The sequence below is a fragment of the Poromitra crassiceps genome, assembly GCF_964638095.1.
Source record: "Poromitra crassiceps genome assembly, chromosome: 3".
Classification (NCBI taxonomy): domain Eukaryota; kingdom Metazoa; phylum Chordata; class Actinopteri; order Beryciformes; family Melamphaidae; genus Poromitra; species Poromitra crassiceps.
In genome coordinates, this window is record NC_139625.1 from 1,530,965 (window position 1) to 1,545,954 (window position 14,990).

The window sequence follows — 14,990 nt, forward strand, 5'->3', positions numbered from 1 at the left end:
AAGTGACGTTCACTTTGTCTCAAAGAGAGAGAGGCTTGAATGTGTTGTGCTACAGTGATGGCAGACCACACGCAGACAGCAGGACCTAAATTTTACTCATGTCAAAGGAATCAAAATAGCTTCAATTTCTATTCTTGCATAACATAAACTTTCAAGCACTTTCAATGTCTATTTTCAAAAACCTCCAAGGCCTTGGATTTTTCTCTCAAATTCACAAACTTTCAAGGATTTCAAGGACCCTCGGGAATCCTGCAAATGTGTATTACATACATTAGGTTCAACTGTATTTGTCCTTAATAACTGGGGAATGTGCTCAATCCAAACAGCTAGACAGACTTGTCCCCTTTGATGTCCAGAGGGCCTTGGTAGTCCAGAGGGCCTTGGTAGTCCAGAGGGCCTTGGTAGTCCAGAGGGCCTTGGTAGTGTGTCAACAGGCAGCAAACTGCCCATAGCTGATTGATGGCACCTGCCATGGAGAGAGGAACAACCCCATCCAGGATCTGGTACTCCTTGACGCGCCGTATGGCCCTCTCCACCAACCTGCTGAGACGGACAATAGCTTGAGCTTTTTTAGCCTGGTGCTGAAGGGCGCTTTTGAACGGGGGCATCCCGGGCACGATCAGTTTTGCCCCGACCTCTGCCAGAATATCCTCAATCAGAAACCCTTCGCCAGCCATGACTCTATCTCCAGGCAACAGACATTGTGTCAGACATGATTTTACCGTTATTTCTTTGTCAGAGATGGAGCCAGTGTACAGCTTGGATATGAATGTAATTGCCCCATTAGGAGCAATGCCAATTAAGCCTCTAAAGGTGGTGTGGTTCTTGTCGCTGGAGCTTTCAGACTGCAAGGAGAGGAAAGATGGCGTCTCACAGCGAAGGTCAGCACAGCCAATGATCACTCTCAGATTGGGACAGTAATGTGGGACCTTGCCGGGCATGGTGGCGTGCACCCAGCTCCGACTCATCCAAGTAGGCTGGGATCCAAGAACTTGGTACAAGTAGTTTATCCATGCGAGGATGGTTCGACTGACTGTGGATACACTGACGTTGAATACTGACGCCAGGACCTTTTCTTCAAGTCCAGCTGCGATACGGCAGAAGAACATGAAGCACTCGTCAACAAGAGGCAGCTTGCGGTGTGGGTTTGGTGTTCCAAATGCCACCTTCTGCGCCTTTGACCAGGAGACAAGCCTGGACGCAGACGGAGAAAGTGACTCCCAGAAAATCATGAAGACCTCCTCTGATGGGAATCTGGTGTAGAAGCGGAAATCTTCGTCTGAGGCACAGAAGCGGTACATTTTGGGCTGCTTTTGTTGAAGGTTCAGCTGTTGGAGTTCACGGTGTCGTTCCTGCACTTTCATTTCCAGTTCCTTGATTTTCACAGCAGCATCATCAGATGTACCTGGGAAAAAATACAAAAATTAATGGTACATGATTCAAATGCAGATTAACATTTTATGCATATTACACCAGAGATTATCTTTCAACTTTATGATATAAGAAAACTAGAACTCTCAAAAACTGCAAGTTTGAGTCTAAATGCATGTCAAACAGCCCAAAACAGTACATACTTTATGCACAAGGTTGTTGTCTGAAAAGTATACTAGTCGGTGTTCCCAAATATTGCGCAGTTTCCAATGGGACGAATCACCGTGACATTACGGCAACAAAAAAATGATTTCCGGGTGCCACTGCAGCAGTTAACTATACAAGTTGTGCCAAGCAAATGTTAATATCTCAAAAACTATACATCACGATCAAATCGCTTTTTGATTTTGTGAGTGAGAGTAGAAGTAGTATAATGTATGTATGTATAAGTATAATGTATGTATGTATGTGTATATATTAGGGCTGGGTTAAAAAAATTGATATATCGATATTGAATCGATATTCATGTGAAGGAACAAGTATCGATACATAAATCCCAGTATCGATCTTTTAAAATGCATTTTACAAAAATAATAATAATAATAATAATAAACATAGGCTGTGTGTGGTAGTTAAAACATAGTTTCAAGTTGACGTTTATTTATGTTTGTAGTTGAAACAAAAACATAAATACTGTAGGCTACATGTGCATTGTGCATGCACCATGAGCCAGATGTACAGACCTCAAATCTGTTTGCACTATAATGTTTGTGAACTGTAAATGTTCATGAGCTGTATTTTATTTTATTTCATTTTATTTACAAAGCATTTATACTTTATGAAACACTGTTTACAACATGCTGCTGTTAAATGATTCTGTTGTATAGTGGAAATCTAAATTTGTTTGGCTTCTCACAGAAGACTGTAAAGAAAGAGACAGAAGACTGTAAAGAAAGATAAGATGTTGAATGACTATGTTGGTCATGTTTAAATAAAAAATAATTACATGATGTAACTGCTTGCTTTATGGTCAATTCTTAATGTAAATATTAATATTTTTTAATAATGCACCAGGTTAGAGGGTTCCTTGTACAATTTACAGCATTAGTTATTTGATCATCTCTTCCATTATCAAAGCAAAACTGGTATTGTGACTAAAATATCGATATCGAATCGTATCGGAAATCGTATCGACTTGGGACCTTGTGTATCGGAATCGTATCATATCGGGAAGTCAGTGGCGATACCCAGCCCTCGTATGTACAGTATATGTATCTATGTATGTATGTGTAGCGTCGGGACCTCTGGCAGGCAGACCATGTACTGCTCACTAGGGATGGGCATTTTAAGCAATTTAAATACTCGAGTACTCTCCTTATATTACGAACGAGTGCTCGAGCACTCGCGCGCGCGCGCGGGGGGGGGGGTCTGTGTGATTACTATGGTAATGACTGAGCAGGTGTAATTTGCTGTATATGGGGCTGTTCACACATAACGTTTGCATTTTTGCATGGAAAAAGCGCTACCTGGAGCATTTTTTGTCAATATCACAGTCAGTCCCTCTGACTGTGATATTAGGTGACGCTAAGCGAACATCTAAAGCCTACCTCAGACAGTATCTCCATGGTTGGATGGATGGCATTAGCGCTTTGGAGCAGACAAGTTGTGAAACAAGCGAATGTGTTTCCAATAGCCTACATGTCCATTGTCCAGCAATGTCAGGTTATTGTCCAGTATCATCCATTTTACTTTATGGTCACTGTTACACTAACGTAAATCCACGGATTACAAGGTCCGGTGTTCTGCCAAAAAGTGAAAACTGACCAGTGTGATTAACGTTACAGCTGCAGCTGAATAGTGATCACCATGAAGCGATTGTCTCCCAAAAAAAATTCTTGTGACTACCGTTATGGGAAACGACAGTGTAGTCAGTAAACTAGCGTTACTGCAAAGTTTTGAATGAGTTTTATCGGGCGTGCGCTATGAAGAAGTGTGCGTCTCCTTCGGGAGCATATCTTCAGCCACCATTTTCGGTATGAGCTGGAAAACTTCCGGTTAAAACTTTCAAAATAATGTTACTTAAACAAAAGTAAATACCTTATTGATGCACGTTGGAGGAGAAAAGGTATTTCAACGAATGAAGCAGCAAACCTTGTATCAAAATACTTGTTGTGATGTTATATGGCGTGAAACTGTGGCTGTAACGCATTACTCAAAATAAATAAGGTTACGTTACAATAAGCATTTTATTTTGAAAGCAACAAAGCGGACGATGTACTTGTACATTCTGGCTGACTTGACGCCCGTGCAGTTCATGCTGCCAGATCCACATGACGATGCACCATTTTTAAAGGGGTGCGGAGTGGGGCGAGTACCCGAACAGCAGAAATGTTACTCGACTACTGACGTTATGAACGAGTGCTCGAGTACCCGAGTACTCGCGCCCATCCCTACTCAACACCATAACCGCTCTAGCTAAAGGTCCAGCCCGATAGCTCGAGCGGTAGTGGAGCCGTGCCATTTCTGAAGCCTGAGTTCATAGCCGGCCTAAAGCCTTTGGCATAGTCTTTGCATCCAGCCAAGCGCATAGGGCACGCGGCGATTTTGACGTCATCGCACGGGGCGTGTCGGGGGGGCGAGGCCTGAGCGCGGCGCGCTGCATCCATGGAGATTTTTCTATCGGCGCGTCGGGTTGTGGCACATTATCAACATGGACGCTTTTGAGGGAAGACTGTCAGAGCAAGTCCGCCTCTACCCGCATCTCTATGACACAACACGGAGAGACCACAAGGACCAGCAGAAGTCCACCAATTCCTGGCAAGAAATCTACTTGGAAAATCTAGTAAGCTAAGCTACTACATAGCTACTACATAGCTTCACTACACTGAAGCTATCGCCAGAGAAATGTAGCAACGAGCAACATGGGAAAAGTAGCTTGCTACACGCACTGACTATGTTCTGTTTTGGCCCGCGCAGAGTGCGCGCGCCCTCCGTGGAGCCCCGCCTCCAGCGCATGCGCGAAGAGTATGCCAGACGCTTCACGCTACATTGGTGGCAGTGGTGGGATCTCTACAGGAAGCCTTGAAGCAATGCACGGCCCTTAGTTGCGGCCCCGCCCCCAGGACGGCGAGCAGATCGTGGCGCGCGTGGACGCGCTTCTAGAAAGACGTGACGACCGTAGGCTTCAGAAATGGCACGGCTCCACTACCGCTTCAGCTAATGGCCCATTTCCACCGCTGGTATCAGCGCGGCCCCGCCCAGCTCATCTCGCTTTTTTGTCTCATTCCACCGATCAAAAAACCTGGACAGCCCGGGTTGAGTCGGGGTTGAGTCGTGCTAGTTTTGGTCCCTGCTTTGTTGAGTTTCCAACGCTGTGAACCCGGTACCATACCGTGACGTGAAAACACTGCAGACGACTGATTGGTCAGGCAGAATCGTGTTTACTGTCAATGCTGGATACCAGTTTAGTGGGGCTTACCCTCTCTTCTGTTATTTCCATCAGTCTTTTGTGTTGCTGCCTTCGGCTCTGGTGAAATAAAATCGATCTCCTTGCTCAGCTTTAACATGACGGTGGTTTTCAATTGTTTTGAGAGAGAAAAAGTCTGCTCCTCGGAAGCTCTTTGTAGTTGCGTGTAACGTCGGCTCCGCTAGGCCCGAGGCGGGGGTTTAGCGAAGCCGCGGTCTTGCCTGGTGAGAGGCCGCCGGGGTAGAGGCGTCCCTTCTGCCCATAGCGCAACTCCCGTCCCCCGCGCAGTGCATGTGAGTTTGAGTAACAACAAAGTGCTATCCATTCTCCTAGCCGATTCTCACATTTGCCCATGTAACCTATAGGTCATTTACAGGCACCAGTATTTCATAACCAGTTTAAAAGTTCCGTGTATGGATTTAATTTTAACGTTATACGTTATAGCCTACTTCAGCTATGGGCGGAGGACAGATATGCGGTCGCCATGACGACCAGATGTGGGTGGAGGCGAGTAAACTTGCTATGGAAACGGGCTCATTTCCACCACATTTTACAGCCCTGCACAGCTCATCACCACTCGGCTCTACTCGTTTCGGCCCGATGGATGTTCTGCTTCGACCGCCGATCACCCACCCCCGGCCACAACTGGTCGTCATAGCGACCGCATATCTGTCCTCCGCCTATAGCCGAGGGAGACTATAACATAACGTTAAAGTTAAATCCATCCACAGAACTTTTAAACTGTTTATGAAATACTGGTGGCTCTAAATGACCTACAGTGTACATGGGCAAATGTGACAATCGGCCAGGAGAATGGATATCACTTTGTTGTTAGTCAAACTCACATGCATGCGCTGCGCGAGGGGCGGGGGTTGCGCTACAGACTGAGTGAAGCCTCTACCCCCGGGGCCTCTCACCAGGTAAGACCGCGGCTTCACCAAAACACCTGCGGCCTAGCGGAGCCGACGCTGCACTCAACTACAAGGGCTTCCTGAGCAGCGGCACTTTTTCTCAATCAAAACAACTGAAACCACCTCCACGATTTTATTTCACCAGAGGCGAAGGCAGCAACACAAAAGACTGATGGAAATAACATAACAGAAGAGAAGGTAAGCCCACTAAACTGGTATGCAGCATTGCATTGACAGTCAGTAGATAGACAGAGTAAACACGATTCTGCCTGACCAATCAGTCGTCTATAATGTTTTCACGTCACCGTATGGTACCGGGTTCACAGCCCTAGAACCCCAAAGAAGCAGGGACCAAAAGTAGCACGACTCAACCCCAAATCAACCCGGGCTGTCCAGGTTTTTACCGGTGGAATGAGACCATTTATCGAGTCGAGCGGAGCGGGACCGCGCTACTACCTGCGGTGGAAATGGGCCATCTATATCAAGTAGAGACGAGTAAGACCAGGTCGAGTAGAGCTGTACTGTGCTGTTATATGTGGTGGAAATGAGCCATAAAGGGCTATCGGGCTGGCCCTTTAGCTTGAGCGGTTACGGTGTTAAGCAGTGCATGGTCTGTCTGCCAGAGGTCCCGAGTTCGTAGCCGGCCTAACTAGGGATGTTCATCAATTATCGAAAATCGATAATTAGGGGTGCACCGATCGATCGGCACGCAATCTGTATCGGCCGATTTGGACCTCAAATATGTGATCTGCTGTTTCCGATATTCCTTTATTGTCGCCGATCGCATAGCCGATCATGCTGCACGTGAGAAACATGAGGCAGCCCATTTTCATGTCTTCAATGTCCATCGTTTAACTTTCATATTGTGCTCTAACGTTTATATCATTGTGTTGCAAAGCACACGATTTGCTTTCGTCAGCCAAGGCGCACCTGAATATAAGCTGCAGCAGCTAAATTGAATGATTGTTACATATATAAGCCGCACTGGACTAAGCCGCAGGTGTTTTAATGTTTAAAACTGGTCAGGAGGAGGCGTAGTGCCTGCCTGTAACAGAGATCTCCGTGTCTTATCAGCGGAGACCGTTTTGAGTCCGATGAACAAATCAATCAAAAACACTTCACTATGTCCAAGGCTACAAGATTCGTTTCATTCCATTGAATTTGGCAGCGCGGACGAAACATGGGTGGAACGAAACATGCAAATTACATGTTTTGCATCCTCATCGTCGTAACACAGCCAGTTCTCCATCTTTTGAAGCATGATGTTAGATTACAACGAGCTAGTTGTGTGGCTTAGCCTTCCAAAATGTTGCCGTTAAGTTTTTAGAATGTAATACATAGAATTGGGAACGTTACATTCAATTTCATTCAGACTGTGTTTCTGGCTCAATCGCTGACATTTTTCCCCCGGAGCGAGGGAGGGTGGGAGGAGGGAGGGTGTTTTACAGTAGTGGCTGATAGAGCGTAGTGGCACAGTGCTCCAAGCAAATCGCGAGGCACATTTTTTGTCCACACACCACACCAGACTGTCATGCTGTCAACACACCCCTTGCGTCTTTGAATCACACACATCAGCTGGTGATGAGCAGACTCAGCAGAGAGAAGTTACCTCCAGTCCTCCCGCCCGGTGCCTACCGAGGCATTTGCATGCTGTTAAGTCCGTGTTTGATCCATATTTGCGTGTATCCTCCTAACGTTAATAGCTCCGGTTAGCTTTAGCCGCTTTAGCTTAATCGATAAAATAGTTAACTTGGGTCGAAGTTATTTTTCTTGTGTAACAGGGAAATCCCGGAAAATTGAGTATTTTTGTTGAGTGAACTGAACTGCATTGAACTGGTAACATGGAAATCCCGAAGTGGAATCAGTTTTGTTCTTTTATAAACTGAACTGAGGGAACTGGACTGAACTACTAGCCATTTAGTTCAACACAGTCTTGTGCTCCAATTATCTCACACACAAAAAAATCATGTTGGCGGTTTCCTTTAGCCTACAAAATATAAAATATTGATGTAGAAAAAAAGAAAATGTGCTGCACTTTCAATTTGATGCATGAAATGTAGGCCTATATGTAAAATGGAAACTGTTCTATAATAGACTGCTATAGCTGCTTACAAAATAAATAAATAAATATATATATATATATATATATCGGTGATCGGTAATCGGTGATCGGTCGATGATCGGTTGGGCAGATATTTCTCATAGGTGATCGGCAATCGGTGATCGGTGGCAAAAAACGTGATCGGTGCACCCCTATCGATAATCGATCGTTAAGGATTGGAATCGATCCTGTGGCATTTGGATCGATTTTTTAATTATTAAAAAAAAAAAAAAAAAAAAAAATTTTGACTAGGTTTGGGTGGAATTCGTTCCTCCTCGCCCCACTCCATTGCACAGCCGACTAACGTGAGGTGGAGCTTCATATAGTCTCTAGTTTTCTGGCTGGGCACAGGCCTTTGTGCCAACAAAACTGTTTTAAACATGGGAAATTCACACCGGCATGCGCCGGGGACAGCAGTGTTGGAGAGGAGACACATTGAAATAAAGAGTTCATTGAGGAGAACACTTTGTCTTTCGTATTTTCTGCCATAGGCATTCATTTTGTAAAAAAAAAAAAAAAAAAAAAATTGAAAATTGAAAATTTTCTAAGTATTAATAAAATCGATGATCGATAATTGATCGTTAATATTCACCGATTATCGATTTTGGAAATTTTTCAAAATGAACATCCCTAGGCCTAACGCTACATTATGTTACATACACTGTATACCATCATCTGTGTCGTTCCACTTTTTACTGAAAAATGCTGCTGGACACCAATAGGAAAACAAATGCGCACATTAAATAAAAAGCATCAGTCAACATCACAGTGTCTTTTCTTTAATCTGGTGGCTGCATATAGCTAACGTTAGCGATTAGTGGGTCTAGGTCCGGGTTAGCTTAATAGCGTTAGCGGGACGTTTTTGAAGTTAAAGACAATGCCTGCACGTAAAGGGGGTTATATTAGTTTCTATATGGTTTACGCCAGCTATGTGAGTGTGAAGTGCTTTGGGGCTCTTTGATCACGACAAGCCGTTTGTCTGAGAGTGTAGGCTGCGCTGGCGGAGCTAACTCACTAGCCACAGCAGCTAACGTAAACACTAGACGTTGCCAGGTTTTGTTTAACGTAATGCCAGCTCAGACGTTCCCCCTCCTCTCGGAACCCGTGTGGGACATGGATTGCAAAAAGCAATAACATTGTTATAATCGGAAACAATGAAAAACTGCCACTGGCGGCAGCCATGTTTGACCCTATGCAGTGCTGCAGTCGCAGCTGTGACGTCACGAGCGTGCGACAACAATAGGCTCCGCTTCCAAGGCACAAACGAAACAGTTTAATGTTTATTTTCATTATTAAACAGACAGACGTGAAAGTATGTATGTAGACGAATTCTACAACTGTAAGTCTATAGTATTGTAACAAAGTGAGTATTTGTCCAAGGAACTGGAGACTTGAAGTTGGTACAGGCTTTTTATTCTTGTCTTCACAATATAGCTCCTAGCAGCTAGCTTCGCTGCTAGCTCTGCAACCATCCGGTCAGCTCCCTCACATAGCCTGACTGGCCTCCGCCCCGGCCGCTGGTCACATATATCCCCTTCCCCCTAGGAACACACCCACACATATCAGTTCCTAGCCAAGCACGGAAACACCCCAATACACGTAATTACCCGATACGCTACATTATGTATGCGTGTATAATACTTTATTCCCCTGTTTGAAAAAAAAAGTAAATTAAAATCGTGATGTTTCAATAAAATAAAATAAAAAGTATTGCGCAGAGGCTATTGTTGTTAGTGCAGCAATAGCATGCTAACGTTAGCTAACAGTGCAAGTGCTCCAGAGCATCTGATCTTCATGGGGTCATCTCGATGATAGTTTAACTAGCATCTAACTAGTCAATACTAATAGCAGCAACACACATGGTCACGTTTTCAAATCAATTTAGATTTACCAATATCAATGACACTGGGGGGCACTTACCAAGTGGACGGGGGGAAGCACAATAGTCATGATCAGGGAGAGAGGCGGCAACAGCTGCATCGGCCGAGGGAACTTCATTACCATTCTCCTCCGACCTTCCCATAACCGTTCTTCCCCAGTCGTTCCAGGCAAACCTTGAGGGAACAGAACCCTTTTTAAGACGTCTCAACCCTTGCGCAGTTTGGTAGATATCTTCCTCATGAAAATGACGACTGCAGACATAGCTGCTCCCACGAACAACTTTGAACGTGGCCCCCTCGTCTCTTCTGACTGCTAGAACCCAGGCAGCTCGCAGTTCAACATCCGTTGGAAAGTCGTGGAAACTTAGATAAGGATGCATTTGCTTGTTGTTGGAACAATGCGGGACACTGCAGTGGGATTTCCATCTTGACTGCGCCATGGTTTACCTCAATCTCTCACAATTGGGGAAGGTTTTCTCGTTTAGCCAGCGGCAGTAAAGCGCCCGGCAGCAGGGCCGTGAACCGGAAGTGAACCACCACGGCACGGCCTTGGTTTACTTCCGGGTTCATCACGCGAGCGTCCAGCAAAGATGTACGGTACATTACAACAGCGCTCCCAGTGGGCGCTCTGGCGCTCGGAGTGGAAACGCACGCCAATGTCTCTGTATTAAAAGTTCCATGTGTTTTGTTCTCGGCTGCCCACTTGCCTGCAGGCAGCAAGTCATCAAAGACACCTGTTCACCTGCAATCAAGGCTGCTCGTTACAGCGTGCAGACAGCAAGGACATGAGCAGGAGTTAACTGTTCACAAATTAAGCTATATGCACCAAATGTCATCATGGCCCCGAGGAGGAGACGACAACAATCGTTAGCAACTACCAGTATCCCCCTCACCCAAAGTGAGTTAATTCATTTTAAAACGTGCTCTTAATGGTACTGTAGGCTACGTTAGCGAGTTGATGTTATACTTTTTGAGGCAGAGCTGCATTATATTTTAGTTTAGCTGATACATTTTATTATTATTATTCTAAAATAATATACCATTCCAATTGCTACCCCCCCCCCCCCCCCCCCCCCCACGAGGTAGCTTCTTGCTGCTTCATTTCGAGGTGGCTGTGAGGTCGAGTTGATTATTCAGCATTTTGTCCCCCATACAGGTCACAATGACAGACCTGCTACCAACACTATGGACCAGCTTGCTTTCAAATACATGGTGAGATTATTAGCTGGGCTTTCAACACATCTGATGTTTCCTTCATGTTCTCCTCATCATGTTATCCTCATCATGTTTCACCACATCTGATGTTTCCTTCATGTTTCCGTTGGAAAATGAGTTGCAATTATTTGTTTTGCTGTGACTTCTAAAAGAGTGTGAGTGATGATCTGTTTTCCATCAGGAGATGTGTCAAGTGGAGTCCAGCACAGATTCTGAGTCAGAGATCAGTCCAAGGTGGTCGGACACCAGCACTATGGGAGTAGGCTAATTTTGTTCTGTATATGAACACACACACACACACACACACACACATACACACACGCGCACACACACACACACACAAGAAGGTATACCATGTAGGAGAGCTGGATATTGTCACCCATAAGACGAAGATTGGTATAGATACTCTATAATGCCACCCTATGTCAAAATAGACATGACTCTTCCAAGAGTTTTTATATCAAAATGGTCACAGTTGAATGAGTGTGGTCTGGCTAATTACTATTCACCAATCTATATCAAGACCACTGATATTCAAATTAATATCACTGGTGAAGTGGACTTTTGATAACTCCCCTGAATATTAACATCTTGTTTTACCGGCAACCGACTTCTCAATCCCAGTACTCAGGATCCAGAATCCTGCTTTTCACTCACACTAACCCTAACCCTACACGATGTAACAAGAGACTGAGTTCCACCTGAGGCACCAGATGGATGCAATTAACTAACTGGTAGGATAGAAACCCGACAGGAGTCTGCGTGTAGAGGACCAGGATTGAAGACATCAATAATAAACAATAATAATCATATACAATATACAATATTAATCTGGAAAATGTTATTTTTTGAATAGATTGTATAGGCTAAAGGGGTGAAATTCATGTCAGTAGGCTACCATTATGCGTATAGGAGCACAGCTCTTGGACCAGTTTATGTCATGACCAGCACAATAGAAAGTTGATCCAAATCAAAAAGCAAGCAGTCTTTTTGATGCAAATTAAATGTAAGAATTCCTGTTTGTTGTGATCAGGGATGTGTGACTTTGTGTTTGTTGTGATCAGGGATGTGTGACTTTGTGTTTGTTGTGATCAGGGATGTGTGACTTTGTGTTTGTTGTGATCAGGGATGTGTGACTTTGTGTTTGTTGTGATCAGGGATGTGTGACTTTGTGTTTGTTGTGATCAGGGATGTGTGATTTTCTGTTTGTTGTGATCAGGGATGTGCGAGCAGTGCACCAGAGAGTGGACCTTTCCAAATGACCTTGCCGTTGTCACACAAGCCAGTGGGAAGGCATCCTTGTTGTTCTCTGGTAAGCTTCTCCTTCCCACCCACAATCCAGCCATCTCATACAGGTATGTGTAGCTGCTGTAACCTTGTGTTTGTTTGTGATTGTAGCTTTTGGACCCCTACGACGGCAGCTCTGAGGATTCTGACGAGTCGAGCGCCGCCGCAGCTTTTCCCAGCAGGGGAGGAGGAGGTTGTCGCTGCTCGGGCCGGACCAGGCGCTCCACCCTTCAGCACTCGGCGTCCAACAGAAGCGCGCCGAGAGATCCAGCAGTGGAGCAGCAACATCTGACAGACTTCCAGATGAGATCGGACAGCGATTCTGAGCTGTGGGTGTGTGAGCTGGAGACTCCGTCCTCGCACAGTGACCGGAGCGGCTGCAGAGATCCAGTGGGCGAGACGTCTGTCGGCTCGCGCTCCGCGGGTGCGGACGATTCGGGAGTGCACACGACTAGATCTTCCACGCCTCACACGCCGGGATGCCTCACGCCCACGGGAGGGATCTCGTCCCAGCTGCTGGACAGCTCCTCGGAGAGGTCGCCCAGCCCCTGTCAGCTGTACAAGAGGAAGATGGCGTTCCCGGCTGGGGCAGAGGTGCAGGAGTTGGGGCAAAGGAAGAGGCAGTGTGTGACCAGCATGGAGGAAGAGCAAGGATGAGTGAACGTGCTTCTGAAGCCTGGCAGTTTGTCGGCATCAAGGGCCCATATTTACTGAGCGCTGAATATCCAAAGAACACAGGGGCCACTTTGCCCATTTCCTACCAGCTTTGTATGTTTACAATATGTTAGTATATGCAAAGTGTTAAACTTCCCTCCAGTAGCATCCAGATCTCCCACATTCATTTGCTGTCAAAACCGCTCCAAACGACATGAAAATCTGCAGCCCTTCATGATGATCCGAGTCAAAAATCATTGCTGCTCCTCTGACATAGTAAATAAGAGCCAGTCAGGGTCGTTTGGACTGCTGATACAATACATGAGCACTTTTGAGGTGTTCAAGTCCTATTCTCCACCTTTTTTTGATAAAATACATCTCTTGGATGCTCCTGAGGTTACATCACTGATGTGTTCAGGAGCATTTTATCAATCTATTCTCTGCCTTGAATCATTCAGAGGTTAAATTAGACTGTATGATAGTTATTTGACAATGCACTTTGTTTAGTCATCAGTATGGCCTTAAGTATGCACAAGTTGGTAGTGTAGAGACTTGGAACGATTCACTGATGCATCCCCCCCCCCCACTTCAGACAGTTGGGTGATTCTGAGTATCCCGCACAGGTGTCACTTTATGTAATGGATTTTTTTTTGCAAGATGATTGACTTTGTTGGGAAACTGATGAAAGTAATCTGGGTCACTATGATAGACCAGAGGCACAAATGATGCATAGAAAGGAAGATTGTGACATTAAATAAAACCGACTGGTTCTGCAAATCTTGTACCAAGTATTCAAGTACTCAAAGCTTCTTTGATCCAAGTTGACACACAAACACTTTATTTCCAGGGCTAATAAGCTCAAACTCCTGAAACAAATCTTAGGGAAATATCTCCTGGCTAATTGCACATCCACAAAAGTTAATTTAGGTGGAATTAACCTTTAATTCAAGGTTTAACAAACTAGTTGCAGATGTAACTTCAGCTATGACACTTGAACTGGGTAATGACTGGGTGAATGTCAATGTGAAAACATTCTTTCCCTAATTTTTTTTCAGGTTAGTTTTGGTACCACGACAGTGATCATGTATTCCATGAAACAAAGGAGGGACTGGAGCACACGGATACATGTGCAGCTTTTATTAGTGCAAACAGCTGCACATGTATCAGTGTGCTCCTCACGGATACATGTGCAGCTTTTATTAGTGCAAAAAGCTGCACATGTATCAGTGTGCTCCACACGGATACATGTGCAGCTTTTATTAGTGCAAACAGCTGCACATGTATCAGTGTGCTCCTCACGGATACATGTGCAGCTTTTATTAGTGCAAAAAGCTGCACATGTATCAGTGTGCTCCACACGGATACATGTGCAGCTTTTATTAGTGCAAACAGCTGCACATGTATCAGTGTGCAGCTTTTATTAGTGCAAACAGCTGCACATGTATCAGTGTGCTCCACACGGATACATGTGCAGCTTTTATTAGTGCAAACAGCTGCACATGTATCAGTGTGCAGCTTTTATTAGTGCAAACAGCTGCACATGTATCAGTGTGCTCCAGTCCCTTTGTTTCCTGGAAGTTTCCTGTCCTCAAACTGAGAAGCACCTGGTTCAGCTGTATTCTGCTGGATGATGCGTGGAGAACCTTCTTTCTTATAATCTATTCCGTGTTTGTCTGGTATTTGTCTTTATGAAGTTCCCCACAGACAACAACCTAAAGGTCAACATTTTTCTCTCCACTCCACTTATTGGACATTTACAAGTCTAATAAATGTTTAGAGAAACTATACTGAATACTCCACAAATAGTATTATGTTGTATTTAAGTTATGCATCTCCAGCTAATTCTTACATTTTTTATCTTATTTTGTACTTACCGTACTCATTTTATTAGAGAGAAACTCTCCAGCCAGCAAACTGGCAGCAATACTATTAGGAATAATGTTGACAGTATTCTAACAGCTCATATCCTGTTAACATTAAAGTTTTGGATGATATGAAGGACAGGAACTTAGTACAGCTTTTAGCTCAAACCTGAAGAGGAATGGAGGATTTCGGGAGCAAAATCATTACATCTGCTTTATTCAGAACATGAACTCATAGCTCCA

The 14,990-nt window shown here is 44.7% G+C and overlaps 1 protein-coding gene across 1 annotated transcript; it reads right to left on the reverse strand.

Annotated features, from left to right (window-relative positions):
* On the reverse strand, positions 1–10,067 carry LOC310772624 (uncharacterized protein). Its single transcript, XM_083632471.1, has 2 exons — positions 9,770–10,067; positions 1–1,405 (listed from the first exon to the last, which is right to left on the reverse strand). Exons 1-2 carry the CDS (start codon positions 9,870–9,872, stop codon positions 327–329), a joined length of 1,182 nt encoding a protein of 393 aa, XP_083488597.1. The 5' UTR covers positions 9,873–10,067; the 3' UTR covers positions 1–326.
* Between the last annotated feature and the right edge of the window lie 4,923 nt (positions 10,068–14,990).

Bases quoted from the DNA above. Each gene is read 5' to 3' on its own strand.
- LOC310772624 (XM_083632471.1), bottom strand. From the start codon at position 9,872: ATGGGAAGGTCGGAGGAGAATGGTAATGAAGTTCCCTCGGCCGATGCA. The intron at 1,406-9,769 runs GTAAGTGCCCCC...ATTTTTTCCCAG, and splicing joins TGCTTCCCCCCGTCCACTTG to GTACATCTGATGATGCTGCT.